The following is an 11,808-nucleotide window of genomic DNA, read 5'->3' as shown; positions in this document are numbered from 1 at the left end:
AGCCTTGTTTTTTTAGAGGATGCCTATATGCGATCTTCAAAGGAAAACTTTTGTGCATGTTACAGTTCCTGACACAGATTGCGCCGGTAACGTATTTTGTCGCAATACGAGCAGCTGGCAGAAGAACATAAGTCAGCTACTGACAAGCAGCATAAATAAAACCAGCTGGAAGCTTTCAACTACATTCCATAGCTTAATTCCTGCATGTAGCCAAATGCATGAAATTAATGACGACTACTTTTTTAGAATGTCCGGTAGTTCTTTGCATTACTTATAAATAGTGATAAATCACATTTTTTCAAATATAATCAAGTATGATAACGGTATTTGAAACGTACTTTTTGATATCCATTAATTGTCTTTAAATAAATATAACAACACAAGATTCCAATCAGAATTCCGATAAGTAACACCGTGATTAGCTTCATAATAGTTGCAGGCGCATTAAATATAGTTTGATAACACATCTGTCCTATAAGACAAAGCAATGATATTAGATTAGGGTTACCATGCAGTATGTCTAATTTTAGGAGGACGACTCTTCTATTTTGTTGAAGTGAATTTTGTGATCTTAAAACAATGGTAGGTGTGAATCTTATTTAAAATGTAGCCTAATCTTTTTGAGCTTATCTCATTTTATATTTGTTCTTTTGAGAGGTTAAAAATGTTTTGCTTAGTGGTTTGTTCGCTTTTTGGAATAATAGCCTACATGCAGGAGAAGTTACTACAAGGTTAGGGTTAGTTACGCAATTATGTCGGTTTAAGAAAAAAGCAATGCACACTGCACACGTGCACAGGCTATTTACAAAAAACACGCTCTTGAATAAAATCAGCACAAAACTTATTCAGAAAGAGATAATGCTTAATTAGGCTACAATACTGATGAAAGGTGTAGTTTAACGGAGAATTGAAAATGCCAATGTTTGTGGCCTGCAGTTTTAAAAATGTCCACACTGAGCCTAAATAAAAAATTAGTCAAATGTAAAAAATCAAAAATTGCAAGCCAAGTTATTTGCAAACGGCGCAAAAACGTAGCTAATCAGGCAGCCCTGCTATGAATCGATAAATCACTGGAGGCTCCGCATAGATAAGTTGGGGACTTTTACAGAATTGGGCCATGATTTTAACTTTTATTATGTTTCTACAAAAGTTTTGGAGTATTTTTCACTGCTGCTACCTCAAACCATGTACATTCAGCAATACATGCCTCAAACTAGCCAAATCTTTGTTAAAGATGAAAATTTTAAATATCAACGTAATGGCCCAATTCCCTCTCTGGTTGCTCACTGTATGATAATGTGGAACATAAAATGGATTTTTATATTGCCACTAAAATACGTATATCAACACATTTCACCACTGCTTGGTAGGTTTTTTGTAATAGTAACTGAATATTTTTTCTTGTTACTAATTCATGTTCACTCCAACAAATCTACAATGACAAGATTTTGATTTTTGAGTATTTTTCCAAAAGTGTTTCCCTATTTGACATCCTTTTAAACTATTAACTGAATAACTTATTTGCGAATGGTGCATTCTATAAACTGAGTGGTTCACTAATCACTAACCTCTCACGAAACCAATTAGCTAGCAGAGTTCAAGCAGGCTGCTCACTGGTTCTTATTCTCTACTATGCAGAAGAAGTGCATTAGCCTACCAAGTGAAGTAACTTATATGAATATTTCAGCAATTATACTGTAGAGCTGCAAGACATGATATCTTTATTTAAATTTGCTTGAAGCGAAATAGCCTATCGCAAGATTTAGAGAACAAGTTTATCGCAATTTCTGCTATTGTAACATTAAAACGCCTTCAGGCAATGAAGACAGAAAACGTTGCTATTTCTTTAGTGAAGAAGTTATTCTTATATTAATGACACAGCTGGAAGTTTTCGATTGCTATTAATTTTAATTTCACGTACCGTGTCTCAGTTGTTCAGGTCGACTGCTGCGGTTACCATTTTAGTTTTGCTTAGGTTAAGTCGTATTTTTTAGGCTCCAGCATCTAGCTAGAGGTAGCTAAGGTGAGAATCTATATCCTAGTTAGTAGACTATTTGTTATTTAACTTTTTTATTGTTTTGGAGGGTGCAAGATTGTCCAATAGTTGGCCTGAACGTAACTTATCATGTTTTTGGTGGGTTTTGGGTGTACAACCGAGATATTACACAGAAGAAGTGTCTGGAGCAAACCTTTAGCCTAGAGACACCAAACAAACCATGAGATGACCTAAGTGTTTTTGGGTCGTAAGATTAGAAAATAGCTGAAAAGACTTCACCACAGAGCCAACAATGAATATGTGTTCTGGGCTTATGTTGTCTGCTCTGAGAGTTTTATCTTTATTAGGGATAAAAAAATAAAGCAAAAATCTTCGGTTAGTTGCATATTCGTTGTGAAAGCCATGGTAAGCCACTCGAAAAGAAGCCGGTTCGACACCGCTCAAGAGGTTGTGTTTTTGGCAAGACACTTTAAGAATGCCTGAAGGTGGACACGAAGATAGGCTTCCTTGCTTTCTTATCTAGGTCTTCAACTACCGGGGTGAGCCTATAGGTACGACGCAATAGCAAAACTCTACATCAATTTAAACTAATATCAAGAATTCAGTATTAGTTTTGAATCAAAATTAAAATCCTTTCTGGGTGCTATTAAACTTTTTGTTATTTAGTAAGCTAACTTTATAATTTATAGCTCTTATTTCATTAATATTTTTAATGAGAGGTATTTCGAATCTAAAAGGGGTTCAAATTATTGGTTTTGGTGTCTTAATAGAGTATAATGTTTATTTCTGAAATGCTGCTTGCTTTTATAGTTTTGTTGTACAAAAAGGTATAGGCCAACTGTACAGTTTGCCAAAATGAAAAGCCAACGATAGCCTTAGGCTACATCGTAATTCAATCACTTTAGCGTAATGACTTGTTCACAAGAGATATAAAAATGCCGTTTTGTGAAAGTTTAAGTCGTTTAGTTTTGTGAGCCACTGTACAGCCAGAAAAACATATTTAGTACAAAAAAGCCCTGAAATAGATTAAAACACTGTAGTAGTCTTCTGAATCATCTTGCTTGTAATTAAAGTTTGGAAATCAATGGCGAACTTCCAGCCAACAGATACAGTGGCAGCCGATAGATTACGCAAAATTTATCACTTTATTAGTAAACAATGAGGCTACTTCGGTTAATTATCCAGCAGATTATGACATCCATGAAGAATATAACAAGACCCTCCAAAGTATAATATGACAACCACAGGCAGTATAGTGTTGACAGGGGATCCATATTTTTGGCTGTTCATTTAAACCTGGGCCCAGGATAATTTTGGGGGCCCGTAACCTTTCCAAAAGGTCCGGAAACAAAGAAACCATCGCATTTCTTTAAATGCGGTTGGTTTTTCTTAAAAACGTCTTGTTGTGGGGCACGATGATCTCACTGTTACCGCGTCCAGAATAAACGCAGAGATTTAAAATTGAAACTACAGTAGAGTAAAGAGCAAAATCATTGACATTGTGATGCAAAGAGCAGGATGCATAATAATACCACGTTGGACATATTGTTCCTAATATTGCAAGTTCCTTATATCATAATAAAAAGTTTTTTTTCCGATATTGTTGTTCTTCTTTTTCGTTTGAACCTTCTTCGCCACTCCAGGGGTCGAGGGGCTCTGCCTTTTACCACCCTTTGGAAGTGGCGGCGATGCCGCGGACGCGGTCTAGATGTTTGGGCTAACATCCGATATGTTTCGGCTAACTAACATCCGATGTTGTTTACAAGCATTAGTAAGAAGAGCTTGTTTTAGTCTTCTGCTATTCTACAATCGACGTTTATGAAGTAGGCTTATCGTAACTTTAACTGGATGTGTTGCCTTGTGCGTTCAGGTTTCTTCAGACGCATGAGCACCTTGCTACAGTCAACTCTCTGTAGGCGTAGCAATGATGACCAAACAGATTACAATCCTTAATTTTACAGATGAGGATTGTATTTCTCGGTTTTAATGTGCTTTAAAAATATGTCAAACTCAGGCCATGTTGTGCGACTATTACTGAAAGTAGCTTACTATATCACCAGATCTGTATCACTGAACATCTAGTATTATCAAAGACCGCATCGGCTATGACACTGTAGTAGTAGCTTACTATATTATTATTATCATTTGTTTGCATCAGACAAAACTGTCTATATCAAAAACCATGAAGAAATGCACGATACCGTAACTTTGCTTCAATTCATTTTTCATGTGATTGTTTGTTTCAAAGAAAAAAAAATGTTTCATTTTAACCCATGAACACTTAAGAACACTACAACAGAAAAGAGTTCTTAAATTTTTCTCCTAATTAAACTGGTCTAGTTGAACAATTTAAGGATGAAAATGGGATTTATAACCTGCAGAAATTTTCTATTTGAATAAGCTTAACTGAAGGAGATCTGGCTGCTCGCCGATCGAAATTGATTTTTAGTTGTTTATGATTGACTGACTCATGTGAAGAAAACAAATTTATCTTCACATGAGTCAGTCAATCATAAACAACTAAAAATCAATTTCGATCGGCGAGCAGCCAGATCTCCTTCAGTTAAGCTTATTCAAATAGAAAATTTCTGCAGGTTATAAATCCCATTTTCATCCTTAAATTGTTCAACTAGACCAGTTTAATTATGTCTTGGAAGGTAGTAATCATCCTTTTCACAGAATGAAAATTTGTTTAACTTAGCAAACACACACTGATCAGCGCTACTGATTTTATATTAAGACTAGTTTATTGTAAAACTTCAATTTATATCGTCTACATTTACATATTTTTACAGGTATCCATACTAAAAATAAATGCCGAATTGCGAACATGGCTTTTTCACAAATAGGTTCAAAGCAGGCATTTATTGTTGGAATTTCAATGGGATTCATTTTTTCCTATATTTATTACTTGATTTTCAGCTTGGAGCTTTCGATTTATAATAAGGTGAACCAATCTTTAATAAATTTTCAATTTTTTTGTGTGTCATGTTGTCGGAGACATCAAAACACATTTTTGGGTTGCTTGTATAAATAGTATTTTCGCTCAACTGCATGTTTCTATGATGCCGAGCCACAAACAGCAGAACTTTTTTGTGTCCCTCCAACTAACTACTCAATGCACCAAGTGGAACTTTTCAATACGCAATTCTGTCGAAAAATAATTTATTAATTTGTAAAGTATTCATCAAATGTAGAAGACAGAAAATGAAGAAGACACTAATTCGATAAAAGCAAAACATCAAACAATTCTCGATTTTGCTACATGCCTACAGTAATGGTTCTTGATGATCCATTTTGATACTGATTGTAATGCATTAAATTTCTAAAACATAGCATTGTACAGTATGCTGCTTGAAACATAAAATCCTGAGAACAATGAGACAACTTCATCACAGGTTATACATTTTTAAACAAACAAAAACAAAATACAAAACAAAAAATTAACTGTGCTAAATGCTTGCAGCACTAGAACTGCGAACACTGAACAGCAATTGTGAAACGGGATGCATAAAAGAAGATCAAGTAATAAGAATGACAGGAAGATGTTTACCCAGTTGGCGAAAAATTGGAGTTGTATTAGCATAAAAACTATGGGAAAAGACACCTGTTTATGCGCTTTTTCTAAAGCATAAAAATATAATAATTTTGTTCATTGAAAAAATGAAACTAAACTTAAGGTTAAAAATTTGCTTCTGGCGAAAATATTTGATCTATTTCTTTGTTTTTGTGGCCAATTACACTGGGCTATGTTGTATTACAGAATATTGACGTGGTGTTGAAGTTGGCTATGCATTGTTCATTGGTTTTATATGCTCATTGTAGAAGTGGGACAACTCTCATTAACGCTATATAAAATTGAACATAATAATATTAATGCAGTCTCGCATCTGGTAGGCTAAAAATCATGCTTCCAGACACTGTAGGCTATACACCAATATAGATTATGAGAAACAGATTTTTTTTATTTCATATCTATATGTTTTGCAGTAGAATTAATTTAACATCTACACTTTTAAACAGACTATCTATGTTAAGCCGGATGCACAGAAGTTTGCCTTTGACCCAAAACTGGAAAATATCAGAGAGAATACTACACAATCTACAAAAAGATCTTCGTTAGAAAACTCAACCATTCAAGTTCCATCAAACAGTACAAATTTTTTTTTTCATTTCAATGCTTTAATTGAGACCATTCAATCTGAAAGGCAGTATACCATCAACAAAGCTTGCCAGATGTCATTTCTAAAGAGTCACACCAAGCCAAATTATTTTTTCTTCCACAAGAATTCTTTGTATTCAAGAAATTATAAGGTTGTTACAACCATAGATCGAATACAATATTTAAATGACTTTAATTATTTATGTCTAAGTGAAGAATATGCATTTAGCCGTTCCAAATTAAGACGATATTGTATATGGTTACGGGTCTGTCAATTGCAAAGGAGAGTGTGACAAGATGATTACTATTTTCTTAAATGACGACAACTTCATAATTTTTTACAAAAGCTTTTCATATTGAATGTAACCAATTCTTGCTTGTTTTCGTAAACTGTTGTAGTTATTATTTTGCAGACAACAGTTTTATTATATATATATATATTGTTTTTTGAAGCCCTGCTAATGTTCAAACTTTGTGGTTCATGCCTGCAAGGTTGGGTTTTCAATTGCGTGTTCTCCTCTTTCTAAAAAGCAGAACATGTGATTATTTTTAAACAAATGACAATTTTACAACAAAGGACATGTTATGCCATTTCTACTTTAAGGATATTTTTCCCACTAAAGGAATTAACAAATTTATTTTAGGCGTTATATAAGTCCATTGACGCACTATAAATCTTACACACATGATGCTACATGCGTTTGGCAATCACTAAATTTTGGTAAATCACTTTTTAATACAAAAATAATACAGAGTGATCATATTCCTCTAGAGATTGCCGTAATCCTGCTTTTCCCTACTGTTCTGTAAGCATATCAATAGTAAGAAAACATCTAAATACACCAGTACAACATAACCAAGTTTATTTTGAAAAAATGATTCATTTTGTTTTGAAGGTGTCTGTTTGCCAAATACAAAAATGTGGCTCTAGCAGTTGGTTGAGAGCTATCCTGGTCATGGAAGATTTATATTCGGTTAAGCAATACTTAAATGGTGAAATTCTTGGGAAAAAAGTAATGGACTTTGCTAAAGAACATGTTTCGATAGCGTCATTAACCAATCTTGATGTTGCTAGAAAAACTTGGAAAGAATCATTCAAGGTTGGTGGTTTTTATGTAGTTTATTGTAAGCTAAAACTAGATAACGCATTCAAAAATTATTTGGAAAAAAATAAAGTAACAGTTGTAAGTTACAGTGTTGCCGGTTGTTGCAACCATAAGTTACAAATAAAACAGTTAGCCTATGTTTAGTGTATCTGAAGACAAAATAATTTAGGCTACTGAGAGCTTTTCAGTGAGTTGTCTAACCATTAGATTTATTAGAATATAACTTTTAAATGAATGGTTCTGTCTCTTTTGTTTGCTCCAGACCACATTTCTTGCTTCGCACAGCACACCAATTCTTGACCGAGTATTTACATTTATTGTACTGGGATATCTTAATTGTTATACAAAGCAAACATGCCTGATTTTAATCAGATTTTTATTTGGATTAATTGTTTAATAAAATAAACCAATTGGCATTCGACCGTGGAAACAATAGGCAACGCTATTTCGGCCTTTGAGCCTCTTCAGAACCGGGCTTAATCTGACAACAGTCATTCTTGATGGGCTTTTTGTGTGATAGTTCTTAGTCTAAGCCCTTCTAATAGGCTACAGCTTTTGGTAAAAGTAACTTTTAGCCTATTGGAGTCAGATAGTACCGTAGCATAGCCTACTATAGTAGCAACAATGGTATCCAGTAGCTCATGTTGTATGGTTGATGTATTTTTGGTATTGCTCTTGTGTAAATCCCAATCGTTTCCGAATATCCGTCGAGTAAGAATAAAAGACTGTAAAGCAAACGTTATCCAGGGTAGGAAAACGAAAAACGTGAAGAGAAAGTCACTCTGGATAGGGACAAACTGGAAGTGGTTGAAAAGTTCTGTTACCTAGGAGATGTTCTGATTATGGATGGATGAGCGCAAGATTCAATGATATCAAGAATAAGAGCTGGTTGGAAAAAAAGAAGTGTCCGGAATTCTTTGTGGAAAAGTACTTTCCTAGAAAATGAGAGGCATTGTTTTAATAAGATATACATAAGAAGTGCAATGTGCTATGGAACTGCAAGATGTTTTAAAAGTGTTTGATCCAGATAAGAGCGTTCTCCAATAATAATTAGTTCCTCCATTCCTAATAGCTTACCAGGAGAATTGAAATAACAGCAATACATTTATTTTTTAGGTTATTTTGGTTCGCCATCCATTCAGTCGGTTGGTGTCTGCTTATTATGATAAAATGGTTACTGGAAAGGAAAGCTTGACATCTTACTATGGGCCGATTTCAAGAAAAATCAACAAAAAGTATAAGTATATCCGTCACAACAAAACAGAACGACTCATTCCAGACAACGGAGAAGCTACTTTTGAAGATTTTGTTAACTTTCTTCTTTACGAATCAAGAACAGATGAGCATTGGAAACCATTTGATTTAATCTGTTTCCCCTGTGAGGCGAAGTATGATTATATTGCGAAATTCGAAACGCTTGAAGATGATGTTAATTATTTGAAGAGCAAACTAAACCTTTCAGAATATCACAAGAAAGCCTTTTTTCCAACTAGTTATCTGCAAACAGATGAAATCAAAACAAAAACAACTTTTGAGAGAATAACTCCATCTTTACGGTATAGATTGTACATACTTTACCAGAAGGATTTTGATTTGTTTGGTTATGAACGCTCTTCGTGGATATAAAACTATTGTATGTACAAAGATCATCACTTATCAGTAAAGCGATTTTAAGTCGATATTGTTGTAGGTGTATGAACCATGGCGACCTTTATTCACGGGCCATGATAACGTGCAGCTTAAAGTTTGACTGAAGGCCGATCTGTTAGTAGCCAAAATCGCGAGTAGTGGTTGATAGTTTCAGTAGCCTATTAGTTACAACTATACGGTAGTCTTTTTGTCTATTTTGTGCGATTTTGAGTTAGTTTTGTGCTATTGTTATCATTTAAATATTGGACTAGATTTTGGAACTTGTGCTAGTTATCCAAAAAGCATCTGGCAAAACAGGTAGTTAGGAAAAATTAGTCATTTTTTCAACCTAAAATTAGGAGTTTTGCAGTGATTTGAGATTCAATGATCGCATTTCGGCAATTTGGATTCTCAAAACTATCATTTCAAAGGGATATGAAGTAAATTTAGTTTAAAGTTCAAAATCGAAATTACGTCGGCCTTTAGACAGGCCTGCCTCTAGTTCGCACGTTGTTAAGGCCTCTGTGTATAGATCGTTGTTGTAAAACATTAACAGCCCATATGGTATCGAAAGTAGCTTACTGTGCAGCTTCTTATAGGCTACATTGCATAAAAAAAAATTCATGTTTTCACCACAGTTGTTGCCAATAGCATTTCAGTTCTAGTTTCCTCATTAAATTTCTTGTTGAAATTATGTTCAGGTTTGTTTGTTGTTATTTTTCCTGAAAGCTACAGTAGGCTACCTCTCATTACGCGAAATGCGGTAGCCTGCATTGTATTTACTGAACTGTGTTTAAATACGTTTTTTTCAAGAGTCAAAGTTGCTCTTATTTTAAACTTTCTCACCAACAGTAAAATTTCTACACAGATAATTAGGTAGAAATTTACATCGGTGTCACATGTGCCTTGTTTTATTGATTTCGTTTAGACTGATTTCGTTAAGTGAGGTATGAAATCAATAAAAGCAATTGAAGGCAGGGCACATCGCTTTGAAAGAATAGCAGCAGCAATATGCAACAACGCGTCGTTTCAGTTTTCTTTCAGTTGTTAGGACATGCGGTGTTAGCTGTCATCATCAACATATAGTGCAGGGCTACTCAACTGGCGGACCGCGGTCCGAATTCGGACCTTCTGGCTGTTGAAGGTGGACCTCGGGCTTCTGGAAGAATAATCTCATTGCCACATTTTAGGGCCTCTTTAAACAGATTTCCATTAGAGAAAATCATTTTTTTGTGATTATCCAAGGAGCTGGGGGCTTCGCCCCCAGACCCCCCAACGCTTTGCCGTCTTCTCTGATGTGCGATCCACACAGCTACACTACAAAAAAACACAATAAATTTTTTCCTTTTTTATTTCTTTGATTGTGTCAGACAAAAATCCAAGTCGTGCTACATACTACCTGAAAAGTGTTTTGGTGCTCGTAGGCTATTGGTTGTTTAATTTTCGTGGTTGCATATTATGAAATATTCACCGGACCGCAAAAATATTCAACTTATCAAAATGGACCTTTGCTAACATTAGTTGAGTAGCCCTGAAGGGAAAAGAAAACTAATTGCAAAGTAAGTTAACAGTCTGTTACCATTCGTCTTGCACTATGCAAAATTAGCAATTGCAGTTACTACAAGTACTTCAAATGTGGTAAAGGTCAACAGTTATCATCGTTTTTTACCATATAAGATTAGTTACTGCAGTTACAAGTAGGGAATCTCAAACGAAGTGAAAACTTGTAGGCTACCGGTACAAATCCAATGACAATTTAGCAGACAAAAATCACATTTAATCTTTCAAACTATATTGTGTGTTTATTTGTAGTATAATTGCTGTTGACATTTCATAAATGGGCTATTTGAGCCAAAAACGTAACATCGGTATTGAAGATAGAAATACTGTAATTAGCAAGAGCCAGTAGCGCACCCAGAAAAAAAGTTTGGGGGGGGCTAATTCAAAAATGTCGGCCGAGTGATTTGCGACAATAGTGACAGTGACAATAGGCCAATACCCATCCCTTGATTATATTTAAAGGCACTCACAGCCAGTAGTGTAGCCAGGAATTTTGAAGAGGGGAAGGGTTTGACGGCCGGCGGGCGAAGCCCGACGTCGTGTTCGCCTAAGACGACACCCAGCGGCGGGGAGTCTGGGGGGGCTCCCGCAGAAAATTTTGAAAAATTAGTTTGAATTGGTGCATTCTGAGGAACATTTTCAACAACAATGTGGGTATAAATATTCCTGTAAAATGGTGCTGTCTGGTGGCATAGCAAAAGGATAAGATCATGTTTTCTTCGGCATTTTTTCGAAATAAAACTAAGTCTCTATGTTTTCTTGTTGCTAATTCCTGGCTGAGATATTTGAATGTTTGGTATCGGCAAAACTCGCTCTTTTAATGCAGTTTCGCTTAAAATTAGGCAAACTTTGTTTTAAAGACATAAAGAAACTGAAAGCATCATTCTCAATATCGTGACGTAACACGCGTGCCAAAGGGGGGATGTTGAAATCCCCCCCCCCCCCCCTTGGCTACGCCACTGCTCACAGCCCACAACCCACCGGTGTGCCGATACATCAGGATTCGTTCTCTCAATCAGATTAGAAGTTGGCCTAGTGAACCCCATGCTACTAGCACCATCAGCTTCCTCATCCCTACGTCCACTCTTGCAATCTTCTATAGATCTCGACGTTTTCGTCATGTATGACAAAATAGAATTAGATTTTCGTTTGCCAACACAAATAAGTGCGAAAACAACAACTAGCACGAAAACACTTTGAAACAAAACACTAAATTTGTAAACAATAAATTTGATATGGACGTTTTTTCTACTTACAAAACATTCAAATTTAGTTCGTATTTTCAAGTAAAGTCCCAGACGCCTTCGTCTTTCTGCTCAAACGTCGTAAACAGTTTTACATGTCCGTGTGATTCG

General features: G+C 35.4%; 1 protein-coding gene across 1 annotated transcript; it reads left to right on the top strand.

Annotated features, from left to right (window-relative positions):
* The first annotated feature begins 6,061 nt into the window (after positions 1–6,061).
* LOC145772256 (carbohydrate sulfotransferase 11-like) lies at positions 6,062–9,870 on the top strand. Its single transcript, XM_082584116.1, has 3 exons — positions 6,062–6,149; positions 7,055–7,258; positions 8,381–9,870. Exons 2-3 carry the CDS (start codon positions 7,115–7,117, stop codon positions 8,888–8,890), a joined length of 654 nt encoding a protein of 217 aa, XP_082440242.1. The 5' UTR covers positions 6,062–6,149; positions 7,055–7,114; the 3' UTR covers positions 8,891–9,870.
* The last annotated feature ends 1,938 nt before the right edge of the window (positions 9,871–11,808 follow it).

The sequence above is a fragment of the Aplidium turbinatum genome, chromosome 6 (assembly GCF_918807975.1).
Source record: "Aplidium turbinatum chromosome 6, kaAplTurb1.1, whole genome shotgun sequence".
NCBI lineage: Eukaryota > Metazoa > Chordata > Ascidiacea > Aplousobranchia > Polyclinidae > Aplidium > Aplidium turbinatum.
Note: the sequence above shows the minus strand (reverse complement) of the source record. Positions and strands in the feature narration are given on the sequence as shown.

What these genes read in the sequence shown, in the direction of transcription:
- LOC145772256 (XM_082584116.1), top strand. Translation starts at nt 7,115, where the DNA reads ATGGAAGATTTATATTCGGTTAAGCAATACTTAAATGGTGAAATTCTT. An exon ending in CTTGGAAAGAATCATTCAAG is followed by an intron (nt 7,259 to 8,380) that starts GTTGGTGGTTTT and finishes TTTATTTTTTAG; the next exon opens with GTTATTTTGGTTCGCCATCC.